Here is a 25,942-nt window from a genome sequence, read left to right as displayed (position 1 = left end):
ATGGTGATAAACATTAGTGCATGTTAAAGCATGACTGTTTGCATCTAAGATGTTGATTTTAACCAGACTTATCGTACAAATGCTTAGCTTTAATATAAAGAATAGCTTTTTACTATTGTGCTGTTTTTGGTGAATTTTTAACTTGGATTTTTTTTCTTTTTTTTTCTTTTCAGATAGCTAAAATTGGTGCTTTCTGCTGTGGCCTTAGCTTATGTAATCAGCACACAGTAGTAGTCTATGTTTTGTGCATAATACCATGGATTCTTTTTCGACTTTTAAAAGAGAAGGTAAGTTTTTCTTTTTTTTTTTTGCGGTGTGTGGGCCTCTCACTGCCATGGCCTCTCCCCTTGTGGAGCACAGGCTCCGGACACGCAGGCTCAGCAGCCATGGCTCACAGGCCCAGCCGCTCCACGGCATTTGGGATCTTCCCAGACCGGGGCACGAACCCGTGTCCCCTGCATCGGCAGGCAGACTCTCAACCACTGCCCCACCAGGGAAGCCCCAAAGGTAAGTTTTTGAGTAAAAATGAAAATTCATAATATTTTATTTATGCCCACTATGACATTTAGGGAATCAGAAAACATGGGGCTTGCTTTATTTATTTATTTATTTCATATAAAGCTTGATAGGAATATCATTGAATCTATAGATGGCGTTGGGTAGTATGAACATTTTAACAATATTAATTATTTTAATCCATGAACATGATATATCTTTTCATTTGTGTCTTCTTCAGTTTCTTTCATCAATGTCTTTCAGTTTTCAGTACACAGATATTTCACCTCCTTGGTTAAATTTATTCCTAAGCATTTTATCTTTTTGATGTTATTGTAAATGGGATAGTTTATTTTTTTCCAGATAGTTCATTGTTATTATATAGAAACACAACTAACTTTTGTGTGTTGATTTTGTATCCTTCAACTTTCCTGAATTTGTTTATTAGTTCTAACAGCTTTTTGATGGAATCTTTAGGATTTTTTGTATAAGATCATGTCATCTGCAAACAGAGACAATTTTATTTCTTCTTTTTTTTTTTTTCTTTTGGCTCTGCTGAGCCGCATATGGGATCTTAGTTCTTCCGCCAGGGATCAAACCCCTGCCACCTGCAGTGGAAGCGTGGATTCCTAACCACTGGACTGCCAGGGAATTCCCACTTCTTCCTTTCTAATTTGGATTCCTTTTATTTCTTTTTCTTGCCTGATTACTCTGAGTAGGACTTCAGTACTATGTTGAACATGAGTGGTAAGACTGGTGAGTGAGCACCCGTGTCTTGTTCCTGATCTTAAAGGAGAAGCTTTCAGTCTGTCACCACTGAGTATGATGTTAGCTGTGGGCTTGTCATATATGGCTTTTATTACATTAATGTATGACCCACATCCATTAAATCAGAATTATTTTAGATTGGGATCAGCCACTGGCTCGGCTCTGCAGACGTGCAGAACTGCTGGCTAAGATCCCTGCTCTGGCACTGCTGCAAGCAGGAACGTGGTCTGCCAAGATGGGAGACTGGTTGCTGGAAGCCTTGCTCCCCTTCTCCGTCTCTATCTGATCCCCAATGGTTGAGCCCTGAAGATCCCCCCAGTAGTCCCTGCGAGGTGAGAACTGAGTGAGCCTCCTGGGAAGCATCCTGCAATGCTGGGGGAGTGGGATATCCACCTTGGGCTCTCTTTTCCCACTGGAAAAACTGTAGTCCTAGGGGAGTCCTCTTGGTGCAGTGCTGTGCTGGCCTAGGGGCGGGGTAACGTGGTCAGGGTGCCCCTGACACTTCGAAAGGGGTCCTTCTCAGTCTCTGTGGTCCAGGAGTATGCTTTAGCCTCAACCCCAGTTTCTGGGATTTTCACAGTGGGGCCATGTCTACGGATAGTTGCTGATGGTGTTTTGTGAGGACTGAAGTTGGGAATGATTTATGTTGCCATCTTGATGGTGTCAGTCTTAGCCAGTCTTCTGATATCACAGGAGGTGCATTTAGATATCAGAGAGGTACATTCTCTGGCATGAACTTAAAAAGCAAATCTTTTGTGTTAGTTCTTTGAAGGGAGAGCTGTATTCTTATATAAAACATGCAAGACTCAATAGCTGACAAGTTAGGAGCCTGGTCTGAGAGCCTGTTTACTCTGTACTCAGCTACTGATGAATGATGAAATTTGGGAAAGTATGACTCTTCAAAGGACCTTTTATTTTCCTTATTTAAAGAGCAGAGGCTAGAAAATAAGATCTACCAGTGAAGTGACAGGGAGTTGGATCTCACTGGTCAGGTGATCTAAGGCAGAGCTGGAGGTCCTGAGTCAGTTGGTTGCAACCCTGACTGCTCACTTAAATTATCTGGGAAGCTTTAAGAAAGTAAGTAAGAGAGAGTGTGCATGTGTGTGTGGCTGTGTGGCTGTGTGTATCTGTGTGTGTGTGTGTGTGATCCCACCACCCTAAAATAATTCTGATTTAATTGATTTGGGGTAAGGCCCAGATATTAATATTTTTAAAAAGTTCCCCAGGTGATTCCAGTATACATGCAGCTGGGACTCAGAACCTCTCTCCTGTACTCTCTGAAATAGATCTCATGTGATTGTTTCCCTTTTTATTTCCCATACAAAAGGAAAATTCTGCAGCAACTGCATCTTGCCATTCTAAACTGAACCTTATAATATGCAGAAACTACCAAAATCTAAACATTTACTTTCTTTAAAGGTACTTTTAAGAATAGCAAAGGCATATTTTTCAATTAGTTATTTCTTATACTTTTTTCATCCCATCATTTTTATGAATCTCATTACCACTTTAGAAATGTCAAACAAAATTAGTACTATAATAAAAACACTCCATTTTCAATTAAGAATGTTTATTTGAAAATGCTGATGTAAGTCAACTGCTTTTCTGCTTCTGGTGAATGCAAATTTTGGTACTCATATTCACTGTCACCTATGAATTTTCCTTTTTTGTAAAGGAAAAATGGGCAATTTCCAATCACAATATTTGTAAGAGACCCTTTTCCCAGTTACTAAAGCAACCACTATTTGAATCTTTCTAGTATACCAGAATTCTTCTGGACTTAATCTTTATAAAAATTTGGCAGTGTTGTCCTTTGTTTTAGAAATGTGAAGATGAGAAATATATTCTCCTTGAGGCAAGACTGTTGCATACAACAAGTTTCCTTCCTTCCTATGTAAATTGAGAAAAAAGAACATTTGGATGAACTGGGATGTTGCTTAAAAGCTAGCTTCATTTGTGCCACGTATTTTCATTAAATGTCCAAAACACTTGTAGAAAGAACATATTGTCAGTGTACAATCATAATAAAGTATATAGTTGAAGTCTGCTCCTGATGATGGGAATGAAGTGAATCAGTATTAGAACAATATTTTGGGCATTTTCAAAAACGGCCAGACACCGTAATCACTTCCAAGTGGGTTATCTCAGCTGTGCAATGCTGCATGTCATGACATGGTTTTAAATGTAAAAGATGCAATAGACATGATACTCATGAGTCTTTGCTAATATTATTTGCTTCACTCAGATTTCGCCTGCCATGCAAAGGAATTCAGACTGATGCAATTTTCTAGTAATCCACAGTAATCAGAAAGTTTAACATCGTATTCTGTGGTGACTTAATATAAATTGAGAGATCAGCTCTGAGTAAACATATTTGATGTTTTCCTTGATGTGTTCTTGAAGTTCCAGGATGAATCTGACTAAAATAAACATTATTATACATGTGACACCGCGTGCTCTGATGCAGGAACTCTCCCTGGGCTCTTTGTTGAAGTTGGGTCTGTACCTCTCTGCTGGTTTGCTGCCCTATGTCTACCTTCCTATCTCATCCTACCGCCATCAAGCCCGTTGGACCTGGGGAGACCAGACAACATTGCTAGGATTTTTGACACATTTTCTCAGGGAAGAATATGGAACATTCAGTCTGGTAAATTTATATTTCAAGCCCTTTTAAGGAAATAAGTGGCAAAACTTCAGTGTTCTGCCTGGACCTTGAGTGGAAAAAAAAAATCAGTGTTTTTGTATCAATGACAGTACCTGGAATTTTCAGTTGTTATTTGTATAGCAGACTTGCCCCTTGGAATGTAGCCTTTCACATATGTTAGAAAAAAAATGAATCACTTAATCCGACATCATCCTGTTGTATATCCTGAATGTGTTTTTCAGGATAACAAGCAGTAAAAAGACTGCTGCCCACAGTTGAAGCATTTCAGTCTTGTTAGCATTGGGTATCACTTGGGCTCTTGGTCTGTGATTAAAAATATTTGGAAATGATTAAAGGGAAAAAAATCTCAAAAATTTTAATATACCTTAATGAGTATATTTGTTTCTTTTTTTAAAACATATTTGATGAACAGTGTTCATGTTAGTATTCAGTGGGGGATCTAAATATGTAAATGCTTCATAAAATATGATCTCACTTAATGGAAACTCTATGTTCTAAAGAATTTCAAAAGGCCTTTCTTTCCCTAAGACATAAATTAAGGGAAAACACTAAATGTGGTTGTAGGTAATGGCTATCTGAAAAGTGAAAGGATAAATAGATGGGTTTTTATTTTAAGAAAGACAGTTGTATCTGATTTTTCTTTCATGGTTTGCACTTTCTGTGTCTTAAGAAGGCAAATCTCAGAAGACTACAATATTATATGATACCATTTATACAAAATTCTAAGCCATGCAAAAACTAAACAGTCTATTGCTGAAGGATACATAAAAAGTAGTAAAACTATATAGTAAAACTGTGTATATATATACAGTTACCACTGGGGGACAAGAAAGCCCCTTTGAGAGCTTTGTGAGATACCTCATGGTATTCGTGCAGTTCTGTTTCTTCAGTGAGTGGTGAGTCTATAGATTTTTTAAAACTCTTTATTCCCTAAACATATATTACATATGTTTTTTGTATGTAGGAGTTATTTCATAATAAAGTCATTTAATAAAAGGATAATTATTATTTTTTGACTTAGAAAGTTTGGTACTTTAAATTTATACTCTGGTTTACTTACATTGGTTATTCCATTGAAATATTGCTTGAGGGCCATTCCAGATTTGAAATGTGTATAATTCACACATAATTGTGAAATTACAGGCAGGCGATAATGAGCTTTAACCAAAGTGCCCAAAAAAAGAGCTTAAAGAGACTTTGTAATGAAAGTGTAAAATCTGTTAGTTCATTAATGTGTTAATCATTCCTGCTGGAAGAGTTTAACTGATTTTTAGCCAATTATTGTCTCTGAAATTATTCCTAAGGGATATCTGTGTTTAGTTTTCACTGACTTCTCCTAAAAAATCCAATAAGGCTCTGAAGTAAACACTTTGAATGAAGAGACAAGTTGCATTGTATATTTAAACATGTATCTTTTAAATCAGGGTAATTAAAACACAATAGTCTACCAAAGCTTCAGTTTAATGCTTATGCAAATAAACTTTTTTATGTTTAGGCCAAATCTGAAATAGGATCCAGTATGTCTGAAATATTGCTGTGAGTATGAAATATCTTAAACTATTTTTAAATGAATTCTTTATTAGTTCCTTTAAACGATTTTAGGGATTTCTGAGTTTATCTCTTTGTGAAGCAGTACGTCTGAGATGTAGTTTTCACCTCTGTGGTTAACAGTTTTTGTGTATAATGACAAATATTCCAGCATTTCCTTCAATAAGATAAAGCTTAAAATGAGTAATAAATAAAACAGTAAATAAGACTATTAGGAGACTAAATAGAATATATAAAATGAAAATGTTTCAACTTTCAGTTGTATATAAAATTACCCAATGTATTGTTGCTTTAGAAATAACTTTTTCTTTGTTTATATCTTCTTTCTTTTGGAGACATTTTAGAACATTGTATTTAACACAATTTGAACAATTATTTTCTTGTTATTTTGGTTTGAGCTATATTCATTTAATTCTTCAAACATTAATTTATTTAATGTTTTTTAAGAGTTCCTTTAAGCTGTCTGTAAGCTCTATTTTTGACTTGCATATGTTTAAACATCCAGCCTTATTAGAACCAGCTTAAGCAAATATATTTTCATCTATATTATCTATTAGAGTTCTTTGAAAAATGGGTTAATATTTGCTTTAAAACCTATACAAAGCTGGGATGAAGTGAGAGAGTAACACTGACATATATACACTACCAAATGTAAAATAGATAGCTAGTGGGAAGTAGCTGCATAGCACAGGGAGATCAGCTCGGTGCTTTGTGACCACCTAGAGGGGTGGGATAGGGAGGGTGGGAGGGAGATACAAGAGGGAGGGAACATGGGGATATATGTATATGTATAGCTGATTCACTTTGTTATAAAGCAGAAACCAGCACACCATTGTAAAGCAATTATACTCCAGTAAAGATGTTAAAAAAAAAACCTATACAGATTAAGGCAACTTGAAAAATATACATACCAGTTCTGTAATATTCTTACAATATTTTCAATATAAAATTAGGGATGAATAGGTTTCTCTAACACTAAAGTGATCTCCTAACTATTAATATGGAATTCACAGGACTACTTGAAAACTATTTTTAAAATATGGGGAAAATATTTCAAATCTATATGTGAGGTAGTTCACAGGTTCTCACAATTTCTGTCTTGTTCATTTGCTAGCTTGCTTGCTTCCTTCCATACTTCCTTCTTTTCTTTTTAAATTACTTTCTTTTTACTCCAGGAAATGATACATAATTATTACAGAAAATTTAGCAAATACAGGCAAGCAAACCAAGAAATTAAAATTACTATAATTCCAACATGCAGAGATAACCATTGTTCTTAATCCATTAACATTTTTGTCTATATCCTTCCAATATTTTTAATATTTTTGCTTGTTTTTGAAAATATAATCATAATGTATACTCTGTTTTGTTAGCCTGCTGTTTTTCATTTAATACTATATCTTGAAAATATTTCCCTGCCACCAGTTATTCTTATATAACCTTTTGAGGTTCTTACAATTGACTTTAAATATTTCTTTTTATGTCTGACAGAGACTTTTGTGGCTCCTTTTTCTTTTCTGTTGGGAAGAAGGTAGTAAGAAGCTCAGTTCCCCTTTTAAAGATAAAGACAACTTTATCAGTGTCTCTGGGCTTCTCCTTTGTTCTGCTTTTCTCCATGCCAAGACTCCCTGCGGGCTCTTTTCTACCTGCCTTCCAAAGTTGTCACATTCAAGATCACTAGCATATTTTGTTTTAACAATCCCACATGAACTCCAGAGAAGCCTCAAGACTAATCCTAGACCATACATCTAACTCTCATTAGTAGCACATAAAAGTCATTTATTGGGGAACTTAAAGACCTCCTTTACATTGAAATAATAGCAGTTAGGTCATATACTTAGAAAAAAAGACTTGACAAGAGCGATGACCACTCACACCGACACTGTTTGCTCAAACGAAATCGTAATACGGTATGGGGGCATAATCCTAGCACTCTCTGAATGAGTGAGAGAATTTCTAGTCTTTGTTTCAGGTGGACAAGAGTATTGAGAAAGGCAACTCATAATTAACTTACTAGAAAATCCTTCAACATGATGGAACCGAATCATCTTCTCTTTTCCAGTCAAGCAAATTACATTCTTTCTCCATGCATATCTTTAAATTGCAATCCTGTTGAATTGCATTCTGGAAATTATTGAATCTAACCCTAGGCAGTGTCCATGTTTTAGAGCTTTACATTTAAGCAACAGATCTCCAAGAATAAATTTTGAGACTGACTTCATTCCTTTTGAAGAATGGTTTGAAATGGGCCTCATGCTGGAATCAATTTTTCAAGTGTATTTGAAAATGAGTAAGGATATCTTCTCATAGTAGATAAGTTTCCATTAGTAAAATACACATTGTGTAGTTTCCATAATTATGGCATCACATTTTCTCCAGTAAAACTGCCAGTAGGGAGAAGAAAGTTCTTTGAGATAGTGTATAGAGTCATTTCTTTTTTAAAAATTGGAGACTGCTAGAGCTATTTGAGAACTCAGGTAACACTTAGAAAATGCTTATTAGTTAATGAAAGAATTTAGATTAATTGTAGGGGAAAAATACATTTCTTGGAGATTGCTTAAACATTTTTTGAACCAAATAGTATAGAAAACAAGGAAGCCTTTTACGGAAGAAGATAACCTAGAAAAGGATGGTTAGAGATCACTTCTCTTTCCTTTTTTCTTCATGATTGGATCTCCAGAAAATTATTTGAATTGTTTTATTTTCAGTTTCATATGACTTCTTATCAGACTAATCTAGGATACAAATTGGTTTATAATATCAGTATAGTATACCAATATCAAAAATACCGAATAATTATTTGTTCTTATCTCAGGTCAAATTGTGTAAGTTGTTAACCAAATGTTACAACTGGAAAATATCTTAGACTGTTTAACTCTTTCTTGTGGTACTTTTTCTCCCCAATTTAAAAGAATACAAAATTTTAAAATCTGACTCAAAGCCTTAAAATTATTCATTGCATAATCAGATATAGTCTATAAAGAATGCTTTATTTGGAACTAACAAATTTGGTTTTTGCCAACAATAAATTAGATTGTCTTTTACAGTTCTCAGGTGACAAATATGAGGACCCAACTCTCATTCAACATTCAAGCCCTTGCAGTTTGGGCAAATATATGTTTAGTAAGAAAGTGAGTAAAGTAATTCCTTTTTCCATTATTTTTCCCATGTTCATTAATTGAATTAATATATTCAATGTCATTATAGAACATTGCCAGTAGTATTTTATATTCCAAATAAATGACTCTAACCAGTTGTATTAAGGCAAATATGTATTTCTTTTTTGCTAGGTTTTTTTTCTAATTATAAATTAATGACTTTGGAACATTGAACAGTATATTATAATCTAACTAAGTGGGCCATCTGATATCTTAAACTTCTGGTTTGATCTCTTACTATCCCATACATAGCCAACTATTGTTGCTTTGCAAAAGAGGCAAACAATTATTTGAACTCCCCTGAAGAAAAAAGTAACCTCCAATGATAAAAGGAAACCTAAAAAAATATAGCACTATTTACCTCCATTATTTTCTTGTTCATTTACTTTCTAGCCTTTTGAGTGTATTTTATGTAAATATATATTTGTATATACATTTATAGTTTTATTTCCTTAACATTATATTTTGAGCTTTTTCCCATACCATAAGAGATACTTAGAATCATTTAAATTTCTGTATAATATTCCATACTATAACCTAGGACAATTAATTTAAATGTTCTCGTATTTGAGGGTCTTAGATTGCTTCCACTTTTTCCACTATTATAAGTAATACCAAAGCATTGTTGTGGATTAATTCTTATCCACACTTCTGGTTCTTGCTTAAAAATTTATGCCCACATGTCAAATTACTGGGTCAATGAATGTGAATATTTTCTTTAAGGCTCTTGATATATATTATCAAATTAACTTTTCTTGAACATTGTACTAACATATATTCTCATACAACTGCATTCTCACCAGCACTGAGATTTGTCATTTTTAAATCTTTATTATTTTGATGCATGAAATTACTCTTTTGTTTTGCATATGTTTAATTACATCTTAAATTTAACAAGATTAGTCATTTATATTTCTTCTGCAGATTTTAACTTCGTATCTTCTGCTGCATAGTTCCAAATTATGCTGTCGACAACATGTAGTGCAGCGTATGGTTTATTACTATGCTTTGGTTATCTATTCCAACTCATATTTTTAAACCTAAGATCTTTCTTTTTTCCTACTTAAAAATGGAAAGTTTTTTAGTTCCAAATTTTTTTTCATAGTTTAAAACTGTGTAATATTATTATTGATATTCATGTCACATAAATAATTTTGGACATATTTTAATTTTTTTTATAGGGACAGACAGAACTCATCATTAGTATGGCTTTTTACTGGAATGTTTTGCATTTATTCATTGTTCTTTGCTTGGAGGGCAAATTTAGATATTTCAAAACCACTTTTCATGGGTGTGGTAAGTTTTACTTAGATATATCCTTTGACCAGAAAGTTAGTGAAGAATGTACAAATTTGTCTTTCATGAATCTTGTAGAAGAGCAAGTTATCTCAGAAATAGTTAAAATTGTATATACATTATTATAAATCAAAATTTAAATTATTGAACCAGTAAGGCTAAGCCTTCTTTTTTTGGGGGGGTAGGGGGAGGGGGGCGGGAAGCATTGTTTAGTTAACACAATAGTTAAATAGAAAAATAAATGTAAGGTAGATTTCAGTGAGTCATTTTTTATGTGTGCTTGCAGATATAGGTACTACTGCATTTCTCCTGGGATTTTCTTTTAAAAATAGCAAAGAAATATGGGTTGTAATTAGGGGCTCTACCAACACATTCCCTTATTTCTTACCTCACCAGTCCAAGCCTGTGCAAAAGAGCAAGTATATTTCTGTTTTTCCCTGACTACCATATCTGAGATTAGAGTATTTCTTCTCCTTACAGAAGAAACTATATAAATGTAGATAGCTCTTTTTTGAACAGCTGAAACAGTGTGTGTGTGTGTGTGTTCAAGAGGCCTGATGATGATACCTTACTTGAGAACCTGAGTTCTGAATCAGTTGAGAACACGATAAACCAGTACATTGGGTGGGAGAATCACCTTTGTTACCCATAATGCTGAGATTGGAGAATGTGGTTAATATCTGTGGGGAAGGGAGTCTCCTCATCCTGCATCCCTGAATGGACTAGTCACAGGCAGTGCTGCACAGGGCAGGCCTCTCCCCTCCCCAGCTCACCTCACCCCAGAGTCTTCCCCTGGACAAGTACTTCCTGTGGGCGGCTCACTTCCAAGAGGAAAAGAGAGGAAAGAGGAGGGCTATGCAGGCCCAGTCCCAGCTCCCAAACTCCCCAGTCAGCTCAGTCCCTACAGTCCTTCAGGAAGAAATAAGTGAGGGTAGAGAGAGGCCAGGAGTGTTAAACTAGTGGAGCTTCTCTACATGGAAGGAAACATCAGGAGTTAAGCAAAAGCATTTCTCCACCTCTTCTGCTTTGAATGTTAGAATAAAGAGTTCAAGATGAAGTTTGTAGTATAGAAAAGAATGTGTGGATCCAAAAAGGGAGATCCACACGTCAAACAGGGAAGGAGGAATGCTTGAAAATTGAAAAATAAAGTGACATGGAGTTAGGTTGGAGAAGTCAGTTAAGAATACCTAAATGACACAGGCATAAGCAGCTAGATACATGCAATATATTTTTAAAATATGTAAATACCTGATTGATTGCATGAACCAGTCAACTGGACGCACTGTTTGCTTGCCTCTTTCACAGGTGGAACGGTTCTGGATGCAGAGCAATGCAGTGGTGGCTGTCCTCGCTGGCATCGGTTTGGCTGCACTTGTTTCTGAGAGTAACCGAGTACTGAACACCAATGGGCTTCAGTGTCTGGAATGGCTTTCAGCAACTCTTTTTGTAATTTACCAAATATATTCTAACTATAGGTAACACCTGGTTATTTTTATGAAAAGTAGGATTCAAGCCAGAGGCGTTTGGATATTTAGATTCTAGGGGTTTGTCTTATTTTTACCTTCCACTAGTTTTCAAAGTGAGACAGCTTGGTCTGAACGCAGTGGTTCTTAAACTTTTGAACAAGAATCTCAGCATGAGTGATGTGTAGTTTCAGGCCATTGCAAACAAGGTTTTGGCTGGTGCATGTAAACACTCTGTATATTTTCCACTAAGGAATCCTAGAGATACTTTGTAGAATCTGGAGTGTACCTAAAATTCCATGATCTGAAATACCACTTAGATGGAGACTAAAGACATTTGGGGTTTTTTTGTATGCCCTAAAATAATTCACTTTATGCTTCAAAGATTTCATCTTTTGAGTAATCCTTGGCCCTTATCTCGTATTCTCTGTAGTAGTGTATATTAAGTATTTTAAATAATCAAAGTTCTAGAAGTTTCTTAGCCCTGGTGCATTATTAGTATGATATGTGTTTTTCAAAATCTGCTTAATAACCATTATAATGAAAACTTCAGTCTAACATAAAAGATGTAAAAGTTTAGATGATAGTTCATTTATTTGCGGCAGTATTGAGTAAACATTACAGAAGTGGAAGAGTCCATTGGAGTTTTGTTACACTGAGATTTGATTGGTACTTTAAAAGGTTACACTCCCCCTTTCAACTTAACTTGAAAAACTGATGTTCTTTATAATACTGAGGAAGAGCCGGTGTTAGGAAGGCTGTGTCACCAGGAGGCCTTGTGGGAAGGGGATGCAGGTCCCAGATACAACTCCAAGTTCAAGAAGGGTTTGCCGAGTCCATAGTGTGTTTCCCACCCTTTTTTTAAAAAAAAACCTTAACTATTTATTTGTTTTTTTGGCTGCACTGGGTCTTCGTTGCTGTGCACGGGCTTTCTCTAGTTATGGAGAGCGGGGGCTCCTCTTCATTGCGGTGCGAGGGCTTCTCATTGCGGTGCCTTCTCTTGTGGAGTACCGGCTCTAGGCGCGCAGGGTCAGTAGCTGTGGCTCGCGGGCTCTAGGTGCGCGGGCTTCAGTAGTTGTGGCACATGGGGTTAGTTGCTCCGCGGCATGTGGGATCTTCCTGGAGCAGGGCTCGAACCCGTGTCCCCTGCATTAGCAGGCGGATTCTTAACCACTGTGCCACCAGGGAAGTTCCACTCACCCTTTTTTATCCCAGTCTTCTCGTGGCTCAGGTCTTTAGGGCAATTCCAGTTCCACACCAGGGATGCCTGCACAGACTGGGTGGTTTGGTTTGGTTTTGATTCTTTTTTTACCCCAGGTGAATGGAATAGACAGCAACTTTCCTGGGTGGCAAAATGTGAGGCGTCACCCTGCAATGTAGGGAATCACAGTAGAAAATGGTTGCATCAGTTACAAAGGCAAGGATAATATTTTGTTCCCGGAAGTATTCATTTGCTTTGTGATGCTAACCCAGTGATTCAACTTTAGGCTGTGTTTTTCAGTACCATTACATGTAATGGACCTGATAATAACAGGAAGGACATTGCTTCTTCTGTTTTTCGATGCGTTTCCTTTCTTGTATTCTTTTTCTTTTTTCACGGAAAGCTCTCAGAATTCATGCCAGTTTTTTCTTTGAAGTTAGAAAGTCCACTTCATCCCTGAAAAGAGTTGTACTGCTGTTGTTGGCAATGGCAGATTATGCCTGGAGAGAAGTAAACATCTCAACAAATTATTCCTTCCCTTCTTTCTCATTGGTCTCATTCTGTAGTGATTTCTCAGTCTAGAAGGGAGAGAGGAACACAGGGAGTCTTTGGTCCAGGGAAGTGGTGGAAAGGATCAACCTCTATGCGCAAGAGAGTCAGACAAACGTGCAAATTTATGCCAGAAACTGGCAGATTTCCTTTTGCATTTCTGAAAATTCCTTTGAGCTAAATGGAATTAACATGAAATTACCTTAAACTCCAAGTGGAATCAGAAATCTTACTTCTTTTTAGTGAAATTGGATATGCTTTTAGGAAAAAAAGTACTTATTATTGACCCCTAACTGATTCCCTTTTTTATGGAAATGATAATGAATTCCAGAATTAAAGCAGTATGCTGATTTTTCTCAATTGCACAATTAGTTCCTTCTTTTTTTTCCCCAGTTAATAGTGTTCCCTTTTCAAATATATGCATCCTCTTAGAAGATATGTTAGAATATTTTAAAGCACTAAATGTAGATTGTGTGATGGGAAAGGAATGGAGCAGGAAATAAGCCCAGTCTTATTAAAACTAAAACAATGTGTTGCTATTTTAATATTTTGTAATCCTTTTATTTAGCATTTGTGACCAAAGGACCAACTATGTGATCGATAAGTTTGCAAAGAATCTTCTAGCCTCTATGCCTCATGATGCAATTATCTTACTCAGAGGAGATCTGCCAGGGAATTCTCTCCGTTACATGCATTATTGTGAGGGACTGAGGCCAGATATTTCATTAGTGGATCAGGAAGTAAGTATATGAAAGATACACTTAGAATATAGTAGTAGCCATCATTTTAAAACATATGTTTTTTAAAGAACTATTTTTTTTAAACATTGAGTGGGTACAGTTTCTATGATCACTCTTAGGTAAAATATATATCACATTCTTTTATTTATTTTAACTAATAGGAAAAGTCATGAGTTGCTTCTTTCCTTTTTAAACTGAATGTTCTAAGAATTAATGTGTTTCATATTAGATTCAAACAGCATCCTAGGTCTGTAGTTCACGTGACAGACCATGACAATGTTGTGTTGTAAATTTATTTTTAAATTGTTCTTTTACATCCAGCTAACTCAACCATTCAAATTAACACTTCCCAGTGATCCAGGGATTAAATTAAATTAGGCTGACTATAAAATAAGTCATACTGCAGGTTGGTATACATTTCATGCAAAATAGAAATTATTAACCACAATTCTGCTATAGAATTTATTTGTAAATTTTGTTGATCTTAAGACAAAAGTATTTTTGGAGACGACTTGTGAAAATTTCAAGGTCTATTAAAACAATCTTCTTGAACTGAAAAAAATATATGTAAACTATAGGGTTTATTGTTTAAGCCACAAATAATTAAAGGGAACAAATCTTTCTCTGGTGTTTTTAGAACGGTTGTCAGGAAAAGAGAAATTCTTAACCTTGAAAAAATACATTTAGTTTGAGCAAACTATTAGGCACAATACTTACTTAATAAATTTCATTCAATTAATGAATAATTAAAATTTTTTGAGAACACTATAAACAGATTTGAAAATATAGGGAAATTTGAAAATTACACATATTTTTAGAAGGAGTTTGCATTTATACCATGTACACAAATGATTAATTTGATCTTCAGTCTAGCGTCTGACCAAAGCTAGATCATTTGTTGAAAATATGGTATCATAATATGATTTTAAATACTATTTGGGATGACAGCTACTATGATTGAGAAGCTTGGATTTCAAAGTTAATTAGACCCAAATTCAAGTCCTCATCCTCTCACTTCCTTGGATGTGTGACTTGGGTCTATTGATTTTTCCTCTCAGAGCTTCTATTTCCTTATCTATAAAATGGAAATGATCATTAGATAAGTAAGTTAGGATGCTTCTGAATGTAAGGAACAAAATCCCTGACTAAAGAGTAGCTTAAACTATGGAGTTTTTAATCTCATAAGACAAGTAGTCTGGAGAGAGGAGGTTTTAGGATTGATAATACAAGCAGTTCCATGATGACAGTGTTCTGGGGCAGCTTTTCTGCAGGCCTCTTGAACTGATGGATGCCTGGTTCCAAACATCACATGCAAAGTGCTTCTCCTGGGGTCTCTCTCTTTCTCTCTCTCTCTCTGTATTGGGAGTAACATGTACCCCAGATGGCCCCAGCAGACCTCTACTTGGGCCCCACTAACCAGTATTGGGTCACTTGACCACTCCTAAACTACTCACTAGCAAAGGAGAATGACTAGAACTACCTGATTAAAACCAGGATTGTGTTAGTTGGAAAGGATTGGCTGTTGAGTGGGCAATCAACAGTGTCTGATATAACTTAATTATTCTCACATAATAAGGTTATTATGAGAATTAAATTAGAAAGAGTAAGGCCATAGCACACAGTGGGTAGTTAATGTTACTATACCCAAGAACTGAAACTATTGGGTAATAAACTAATTCAATAAGTATTTTTTGAGTATTTACAATGTACACTTAGATTAAAATTAATTTGTCACTTCTAGTTAAATGATTTGTATAGACAAGTAAAACATACGCATAATTGCTCAAACGATGATATCCAAACTTAATGAAGCTTTGAAGGTGTAAATAGGAGTCTTTTCTTTAAAAAAAAAAAAAAGAAATCTGTACATATAAAAGTATAAAACGAAGTATATATTAAGTATAGAATTAAGAAAAAAATTTTTATACTAATGATTTATTTTAATCAAAAGACTATGTAATTAATTTGGAGCTACTAATAAATTCAGATAATTTAGCCAAAGGGTTTTTAATTTTGAGGCCTAGGTTATCATATAATTGAGCTTCTCAAGGGCAGGGATTGATATCTTCTTCATTATAGGTGAGCAATACTTGTTTTTTGAATGAATGAATGAATGAAAGAACAGAGTAATGACACGTCTCTGTATTTTGCCTAGGTTGTCTAGTCTGGCCATCAGAAAGACTTTTCAGGTCCAGCAAACATAGTTTGGGAAGTATTCTGTGCCAGGCAATGTGATAGGCGCAGAGGCAGTGAGATGAAAACAGCCCTTTTCATGTAGGAGCTTGCAGTCTAGTGAGGAATAGGCTAAGAGCTATAACTGAGGTAGGTACAAAGTGCTATAAGAGCATGGGACCTGGGGAGGGCATCTGAGAGGCAGTGGTGTTTAAGCTGGTTCCGAAAGCTCAGTACACTCTCTAGGCATGAGAGCGGGAGGTCATTCTGGGTAGTCTGGCAAATGCATGGAGGTAAGTGAAACTAGGTGCTGCTTTTATTGATGGCTGATAGTTATAATTGAAGGCATGAAACCTAAGGTCTAAGGCATTAGAAGAAGAGTCAGTGCCACATACCTCAGTTGCATTTGTATGTACTTTTCAATTATGTTTATATTTAATGAGTACCTCCACATTTTAGAACCTTTTCATTGTCCTTGATAAACTTGATTCTTTTTAAAGAAACATATTAAAAGCATGATACCATATTTTATCTTTCTGGCAGATGATGACTTATGAGTGGTATTTACCCAAGATGGCAAAGCATTTACCAGGCGTCAAATTTCCTGGGGACCGGTGGAATCCTGTGGAAGGAATATTACCTAGTGGAATGGTCACATTTAATCTTTATCATTTTCTTGAAGTAAATAAACTGTAAGCACTCTTTTCATATAATAGCTTTTCTAAAATCTTAAGCTTTTCTAAAATTGTTTATGTAGCAGCTGTGCTTCATCCAAAAGACCAATTTTCTACACCTATTTCCCTGTCACCGGTGAGATTATCTCTGTAATTAAATTGAATATCTGTGCATAAATGAGGCCAGGCAGAAATAAATGTTATTGTTCTGGGTAAAAGAAAAATAAAGACAGATTAGCAAGAATAGCAAATAAGATCTTAGTACAATTCAGAGAAATTGGAGATGTGCCTGCCTACTTGAAATCATTGCAGGTAGATCGCAAGCAATTATAGTTTCCCCCTGATCAACACCATGGCCCCCTTTTAAGTTTAATGCAAACGTTTTCCAGGAATAATCACTATATAAAAATAGCTTAAGGATTTTTTTTTAAAGGATAAGCCATTTTTTATAAATAAGAAAAACACCTACAGTTATGTTGGCTGAGATAACATATGAGAATTGTGAATTCTATACTTGAGAACATAAAATTATTCATAGTTAAGGTCAAGAATAAATAACTCCTTCAGTGGTAGTGTTACATTTTTCCTGTCCGTGAAATGCTTGGGATTGTCCAGAGCATGAAGAAAACTTATTTCATAATTTCTATTCTCTTATAAAGGGGACTTCAGAAATTCTTTGTAAAAGTTGAACTATTCCTTACCAAGAACCTAATGATGTGGTACTTCTGGTGTTCAGAGCCTGAAGTTTACTCTGGCTCATGAAGTAATAGGAAGGTGATAGGTATAAATGTGCTGTGAGAGTTATATTTAATTGTTCTATTGTGGAATAAAATGTTAACAATTAACATCTCCAAATCAGCATTTTTTGGTGAATTTTATTTAATCCAACCTTATAAACATTAATTGAACCTACTATGTACCAGTTTGTATTAGGCAATAAAGTGAGACAGTTCCAGATTTAAGTAAGACTACAATCTAGTTGTATCTACACACAGATATGAATACAATTGGCCATAATATGATGGCATAAGCTCTCTACTAACAAAGCCTTGTAAAGTGTGAGACACAGTAAATGTTCAATGTGTGTTTACTAAATAGATGATTTAATTGACAGTATAAGCCAAGTGTTCTGGGAGCACGGATGAGGAAGCAATTAATTCTTCCCAGGGGCATTCATGCAGTATTTATTTAATAAATATTGGGTATTCAAAATGTCCCAAGACCTATACTAGCTGCAGATGCATGGGTGTGAATCCCTGCTGTCGCAGTCTTTCAGAGAGGTGTCAAGTGGTACCTTAAACATGAAACTGATAAGTTATAGTATCAGCTGGCAAGCATGATAATAGTGGTATGGATAAAATGTTGGAGACTTAAAGGCTAAGTAAGAATTTGCCAAGTGGGTAGGAACAATTAGGATACAGAACACATCCATGACCCCAGAAACTCCCTTGCGCTGTCCTGTGTCATCATACTGTCCCCGAAGCCCTAACCCTCACAACCACTGATCTATTCTCTGTTCCTATAGTTTTAACTTTTCCAGAATGTCATATAAATGGACTCATAAAGTATGTGACTTTTTGACATCAGCATATTTCACTTAGCATAATGCCTTGGAGATCCATAGAAGTTACTGTTGTATATCAATAGTTTATTCCTTTTCGTTACTGAGTAGTATTCCATTGTATGGATGTACTACAATTTATCCATCCACCTGTTGAAGGACATTTGGGTTGTTTCCAGTTTGGGGCATTTGTGAATAGAGCTGCTATAAACATTCATGTACACGTTTGTGTGTAAATATGTTTTCATACCTAGGAGTGGGATTACTGGATTATTTGTTTTTTTACTATTGAGTTGTGAGAGTTCTGTGTATATTCTAGATTCAAATCCTTTGTCAAATACGTGATTCATAAATATTTTCTCCCAGTCTTTTTGTTCTCTTCAAAGTGTCTTTTGCAGATAAAAGTTGCTTTATTTTGATGAAATCCAACTATCATTTTTTATTTTATAGATCATACTTTTTGATCTCATATCTAAGAACTCTTTGCCTAATACCAGGTCACAAAGATTCTCTCATGTTTTCTTCTAAGCGTTTTATAGTTTTATGTTTTACATTTCAGATCAATGGCCCCTTTTGAGTTAACTTTGCAAGGGTATTGCTTAGAACAAAGGTCTTTTTTTGCATATGAATATCATTTGTTGAAAACATTATTCTTTCTTCGTTGAATTGCATTTGCACCTTTTTCTATATTTAGAAAAAAATCCTTCTGGGTTTTTGGTTGGTTTTAATTTGATTAGTGTTTTCATGGTATTTCTCTTTTTATCCTTTTGCTTTTAACCACCTATGTCACGTTTAAAGTGGGTTTCTTGTAGACAGTACATATTTGGCTCTTGTTTTATTATCCATTCTGACAGTGTCTATGTTTTCATTGTGTATTCAGATCATTTGCATTTAATGTAAATATTGATATGTTTTAGATGTACATCTATCATTTTACTATTTGTTTTCTGTTTGTTTCTCTGTTTTTCATTCCACTGTTTCCCTTCCTGCTTTCTTGGGATACTTTGATTTTTTCTAGTATTCCATGTTAAATTATTTTTACTATGTCTCTTGGTAAATTTTTTCAGTGGTTGCTCTTGGAATTACAGTATACAGACATACTTAACTTTTTACAATCTACTTACTACTTCAAGTGAACTGTAGAAACCTTAGTGGCATATAAGTTCCTTTAACCTCCCCACTTTTGATTGAGTTGTCAAATATATTAGACGTGTGATAATTTTTGTTTTCAACCCTCATACATATATTTTAAAATCTAAGAGAAAAGATAATCTAAAATATTTGTCCACATATTTACCAGATCTGTTGCTCTTCCTGCAATCCTCATATTCCAAGCTGCCCTCTTGTATCATTTCTCTTCATCTGAAATTAGTCCTTTAGCATTTCTTTTAGAGCAAGACTGTTAGCAGTGAATTCTCTTAGTTTTCCTGTATCTGAAAATGTCTTTATTTCACCTTCATTTTTGAAGGATATTTCTGGATATGGAATTCTGGCTTGATAGTTCTTTTCTTTCCCCCCCACTTTAACAATGTTATTTTATATCCTTTTGACATGCATGGTTTCTGATGAGAAATCTGCAGTTATTCAAATCATTGTTTCCCTTGTGTGAAATGTGTTGTTTTTCTCTGGCTGCTTTCAAGATTTTTTATTGGGCTTCCCTGGTGGCGCAGTGGTTGAGAGTCCGCCTGCCGATGCAGGGGACACGGGTTCGTTCCCCGGTCCGGGAGGATCCCACATGCCGCGGAGCAGCTGGGCCCGTGAGCCATGGCCGCTGAGCCTGCGCGTCCGGAGCCTGTGCTCTGCAATGGGAGAGGCCACGACAGTGAGAGGCCCGCATACCACAAAAAAAAAAAAAAAAAAAAAGATTTTTTATTTGTCTTTAGTTTTCAGCAGTTTGATTATGATGTATCTGGGCATGACTTTGTTTGAGTTTAACCTCCTTGGGATTTACTGAGTATCTCGAATCTGAAAGATTATGTCTTTCACAAAATTTGGAAGCTTCCTGACATTATTTCTTTAAGTAGTTTTTCTGCCCCACCTTCTTTCTCTTCTCCTTCTGGGATTCTGATGACACCAATGTTAGACCTTTTGATATTGTCCCACAGGTGCCTAAACTCTGTACATTTTTCTCAATATTTTTTCTCTTTGTTTAAATTGTATAATTTCTCTTGATCTGTCTTCAAGTTCACCCAGTCGAGGAGTAATAGGAATTTGCTCCCAACCTTTGGAACCACAGCTCCTCTGATTAGTAAGAAGTGTTCCCCTTCCTCAGAGCTATAGGGACCTGCCCAGCTGCCACTGCTGTAACTGTGCTGCTGCTGGCACAGTATTGCCCGGTGCCCAGGGAAGGAAAGAAGGGAAAACATCCTGGGGATTTCCTCTGCTCTCCTCAGTCCGTACAAGTTCCTTTTCCTGCCCTTTGGACTAGGAAAAAGGGAGGGGGCCGGGCTTTTCTTGGAGTTCTTTCTGTCCTTACTTGGTATGTACTTTTGGGTTTCAGGCTTCCTTTGAGTCCAGGCCAGGTAATCCTGGAAGGGGAAAAGGGATAAACTCACTGCGGATTTGGTGGAACTTAGAACTCTGCTTTCTTCCTTCAATCTTCTTTCTACCATTTACTTTTCAGAGTCTTCAGATAGTTGTTCCAGGTCTTTTGTTCAGAAATTCTAGTTGTGTGCAGTGAGAGAGACAGAATAGAATATGATGACTCCATCTTCCCTAGAACCAGAACTCTATTATGTTTTACTTTATGTCAGATATCTTATTTAATCTTAAACAGCTGTGAAAGATAGTTCATACCAATTTCACTGATGAGAAGACCAGACACAAGTAATTAAGTGATTTCCCCAAAATCATAGAGGTAATACATGGTGGAAAAAATCCAAAATTTAAGCCAGAAGTGTCTTGTTTCAAAGTTCATGAAGTTTTTACTTTCAAGGAATTGCTCCTAATATGCTCCTTTATTTTTCTGCTTGGTAATAGCTGTTAAGGTATACACCAAAAATTGGAATAGAACCAGTCAATTATAATGTTTTTGAGCCAAGCTTATTTAAACCATTTCTATTACGAATTTTTGCAGGATTTGAAGATGCTAATAGTTAGTCAAATCTAATTAATTTTATTCAGCAAATATTCTGTATTAGCTATGCATCATGCTATGTGGGATTTCGAATTAATTCAGAGACAGAGAGCCTGTCCTCAGGATGCTTCTGGGCTTCTCAGAAAGATTTATAAATGAAGATAACAAGTTCAATAAAATAATGTTAAAAGAGATTAAAAATAAAATGCCATGGAAATTTGAGGAAGGAGAGATTAGTAGTAGTAGTAGTAGTACTACTACTACTACTACTACTACTACTATGAAGACACATTTCCACCTATAAAATTTTAAAGGTATCAAATCATATGTATATTTACACATGAGACAGAACTACAGAAGCGTTCCTTGTAACAGTGCTTATCCCCAAGTGATTTCTTACAATGTCACAAACAGGTAGTTTTATCATTTATGTCTGTGTGCTTCGCCTCAACCTCCCAAATAGCATTTTTTACACTAATATCAATGTAAATTTATTTACTTTTAAAATTTATTTATTTATTTTTGGCTGCATTGGGTCTTTGTTGCTGTGCACGGGCTTTCTCTAGTTGCAGCGAGCGGGGGCTACTCTTCGTTGCGGTGCACGGGCTTCTCATTGTGGTGGCTTCTCTTGTTGCAGAGCACGTGCTCTAGGTGCGTGGGCTTCAGTAGTTGTGGCATGCGAGCTCAGTAGTTATGGCTCACGGGCTCTAGAGCGCAGGCTCAGTAGTGGTGGTGCATGGGCTTAGTTGCTCTGCGGCATGTGGGATCTTCCTGGACTAGGGATCGAACCTGTGTTCCCTACATTGGCAGGTGGATTCCCAACCACTGCACCACCAGGGAAGTCCCTCAATGTAAATTTAAAACGATCTATTTGGGAGAGATTTAAATAGACCAAAGTGTTCACAAATGGTTTATTGGTAACCAAGGTTTAAAGAGTCAGAAATGACCCTTCATGAGTTATACTTTAACATTTAGAACTTTAAGTTAAAAATGCATATTTTCTGTTTTCAATAGAAAAGAAACATTTGTTTGCATAGGAATTCATGAAGGCGACCCAACGTGGAAAAAGAACTATTCACTTTGGCCATGGGGTTCTTGTGACAAATTAGTTTCTTCGGAGATTGTATTCGACCCTGAGGAGTGGATTAAACTTACGAGAAACATCTATAACTGGACTGAAGACTATGGAAGGTATGGAGAGCAGTTATGTTTTTCATCAGTGTGTAGCCATTTTGTGTGCCTAAGAAACTTAGAGATGCCTTTTAATTATTTGATGTACTTTGTGTTTTTTTATTACTAGTTAATATGGTTATTTGCTGCCCACAGAGTATTGTAATAGAGAAAGAGAACATATATTTCTTGTCCTCAGGCTTGGAGATGGAGGAAGGGCGGTGGTGGTTGATTGGGCACCACAGTAGTTAAACATGTGCCACCGTCCACCTCCAGCTGTTGTAATGCTACACGGTCCACCATCCTGTAGCTTAGACCCTAACAGTGGAAGAGATGTATTAGCTGCAACAGAGCTTTAAAAGGCGCTCACCCTGTTGCCCATGATGGTTTCCACCTGCATAAACTCATATTTTTTTCCTTCAAGAATGGCAGATCACTCCTCTGTAGGGAAGCCTGGGATTTGAGTAACTTTTTCTTCAGTTGTTTGTCATCAGCCTTGGTCTGTCGTTTTGGGCATGATTAGTCTTCCTGGAAGCATTTCTTCCTAGACTTGACTCTCTCCCATATGGAAGATGAGTCACCATCTGAAGACAGGTGTCTCCATTGCCTATTTTTTAAATTATGAATTATTCAAAGATTAGATAATTATTGCTTATAATTTAAGAACAACAGTCAAGATCATATGAACAAATGGTACCAAAGTTTTTTGAGTCAATATGAGCAAATAGACCACATTGCTGGATAAGTAGTTCTACCTCAGAGTACTCTGTGACAGGAATTCCCTGGCAGTCAAGTGGTTAGGACTCAGCGCTTTCACTGCCGTGGCCCAGGTTCAATCCCTGGTCAGAGAACTAAGATCCTACAAGCTGCACGGTGCGGCCAAAAAAAAAGTACTCTGTGACCATTGTGAGGAAAAGTTAGAAAATCACCTGTTCTCCAAACAGCTAACAACAGTACAGGTACATGGCATCACTCTTTATCTCCATTCTGTCAAAATAGATACATAATAAAAGAAATTTTAATTAAGTGAAAAAAAATCAGCAAATGGTTCAGCCAGTGTTTTTGGAGCAGCATCCTAGCTCCAGCAATGATTTATGCAAGCCGGGAGTCCCCTCTCTTTACAGCTCAGTGGCTCTTAGCTGTGTCCATAGAGTGACCCAGGCCTCAGCCCTGCCCCATCGCCCACCTGACAGTTCTTAGGAACAGCTGGCTCCCCAGATGCCTCCAGCCTCTTCCCACTAATCTTTAGTTTGCCCCCATGAGGCACTGGGGCTCATTATGCGGATTAAGAATACATTTACCCAAACCTCAAATTCCTAATGATCAAATTTTTCTAGGAGAATAAGTTTGTTATTTTGGTCTCTATCAGTACTTCAGGATGCAGCCTATTTTATTTGCCTTGTAAGGTTATAAAACAAGAATTACGTGTCCACAGCAATAAAGGTGGCTAGCAGAAACATGTTACCATTTTCTTGTAACTGCAGGTTTGCTCCATCTTCCTGGGAATCTGTGGCCAATGAAGAGATGTGGCAAGCCAGGTGAATAATGTACACGTGTGTGTTTGCAGTCTGTTTGTAATGCAGCAGAAGAGCCTCTGGTGCTTTTCACCTGGGGAGTAGTGGTGCGTGGGGATCTTAAAAATAATACTTATGAGTAATTATTTTGTTTGAGGGATTGTACTAATCATTACCCATGCATAATCTCATTTCATCCTCACGATAACCTGTGAAGAAGTTATTATTATCCCCGTTTTACAAAAGAACAAACCGGAGGTAGAGAGGTTACTTGTCCAAGGCCACATAGTTCTACCAATAGAGTCCAAAACTCACACCTGTCTGACTCTGGAACATTCCTAATTCCTGTGCTCTCCTATCTCAACTAAACCAAAGTGAGTGTAATTGACTGAGGAGAAGTTGATAATTACAACCCTGTCTCCATGTGTAATGTGCTAGTTAATTATTTAAGCACTTATTGAAAACTTCGTAGAGACCAGGCACTGTGCTAGGCATGGGAGCTACACATATGAATATGACACAGTTCCTACTCTCACGGAGCTCAGTCTAATGGAACGGACAGACATGTTCAAAGAGATCTGACTATTCATGTGCTAGATACTGTACTTTCCTGTTGTTCCTGTGTGGAACAAACACTTCATGGTGATGCTCTTGACTCTCGGGTTCCTGTCATTCTTTTAAAATATTCAAAACATATAACACTAACAGACTTTGGCCTAAATATTAATGTAAAAGTCTTAAGTGATGCAGACAGGGGTACCAAGTATGAAGTGCTTCCTCCAGTAAAAATGCATTGATGCCCACTCTGGGCCAGGGACTGTGCTTTGCACCAAGAATTGAGTTAGGGTGTAAAGGGCTTACATACATTTAAAGAGGTTTTTTTAAAAATTGTCAAGAGGGACTTCCCTGGTGGTCCAGTGGCTGGGGCTTTGCCTTCTGGTGCGGGGGGTGCGGGTTCGATCCCTGGTTGGGGAGCTGGGATCCCGCATGCCTCGCGGCCAAAGGGCCAAAGCATAAAGCAGGGGCAACGTTGTGACAGACGCAATAAAGACTTTGAAAGTGGTCCACATCAAAGAAATCTTTAAAAAAAAAAATTGCTAAGAAATGGTTCTTGACAAAACAACAATTACAAAAAAGATACAGTTTTTGCAGTAGTGTTTTTGAAAAAGTCAGCAAATTGCATATTGCAAGTTATCAGCCCAGTTATAGGAACAAATAGTTGCTTTGAAGAACTAATCAAAGATACACCGAATGTCTCCACAATTCCTCACTGTGACTGAATGCGGGAAAGCTGGGGGAGAAATCACATAAAAGAAGAAAGCAGGTCATTATTCAGGCAGGTATTGATTTAATTGGTGTGCTGACTACAATTTGGATGAGTTCATGTGGTCAAAGAGTCCAGCCATCTTTGAAGAAGTGGTCACACGTGGCATGAACTGTCACGATGGGTACCTTCAGGGATATGCTGACAAACTCAGCAAGTCTCCGCCTCCTAGCTGCTCTTGCATAATGAAATGTACATCTGGAGGGAAGATGATGTACAGTAGGGATGATGAACATAAGCTTTTTTCTAAGATTTGGCACTAGGTGTGAATGCAGTGTCTTGGGATGGCGGGGGAGGATTACCGTTGGTTCAGAGTAAACTATTAATACGAGAGAAGTGAAAAGAATACAGTAAATGGTTTTGTATGTTCCTTATCAATGGAAAAGTCTGGCAGATTTAGCTTTGAATGTAAAATTGACATGAACACCCTCCCACTCCCAGGATGAAAACACCGTTCTTCATCTTTAACCTGGCAGAAACTGCAAGTTTGCCTTCAAATGTGAAAGCTCAGCTCTACACTCACGCGTATGACGTATGTTGTACTTTTACATATATAAATTTATTTGGT

General features: G+C 36.6%; 1 protein-coding gene across 4 annotated transcripts in view; it reads left to right on the top strand.

The window, feature by feature from the left end:
- TMEM260 (transmembrane protein 260) overlaps nucleotides 1–25,942 on the top strand; it is a 58,943-nt gene that overhangs the window by 28,279 nt on the left and 4,722 nt on the right. For 3 of the 4 annotated variants that reach the window (XM_079912905.1, XM_079912902.1, XM_079912904.1), the window contains 11 exons: nucleotides 174–287; nucleotides 3,731–3,910; nucleotides 5,424–5,464; nucleotides 8,524–8,607; nucleotides 9,816–9,930; nucleotides 11,236–11,405; nucleotides 13,712–13,883; nucleotides 16,599–16,747; nucleotides 22,381–22,557; nucleotides 24,021–24,074; nucleotides 25,816–25,906. In XM_079912905.1, the coding sequence (XP_079769031.1) occupies nucleotides 174–287; nucleotides 3,731–3,910; nucleotides 5,424–5,464; nucleotides 8,524–8,607; nucleotides 9,816–9,930; nucleotides 11,236–11,405; nucleotides 13,712–13,883; nucleotides 16,599–16,747; nucleotides 22,381–22,557; nucleotides 24,021–24,074; nucleotides 25,816–25,906 (1,347 nt within the window). The remainder of the gene's footprint in view (nucleotides 1–173; nucleotides 288–3,730; nucleotides 3,911–5,423; nucleotides 5,465–8,523; nucleotides 8,608–9,815; nucleotides 9,931–11,235; nucleotides 11,406–13,711; nucleotides 13,884–16,598; nucleotides 16,748–22,380; nucleotides 22,558–24,020; nucleotides 24,075–25,815; nucleotides 25,907–25,942) is intronic. The other variant, XM_079912903.1, reaches the window with a different exon arrangement.

Source organism: Stenella coeruleoalba, assembly GCF_951394435.1.
Source record: "Stenella coeruleoalba genome assembly, chromosome: 2".
Classification (NCBI taxonomy): domain Eukaryota; kingdom Metazoa; phylum Chordata; class Mammalia; order Artiodactyla; family Delphinidae; genus Stenella; species Stenella coeruleoalba.
This window is presented reverse-complemented; position numbering and strand designations above follow the sequence as displayed.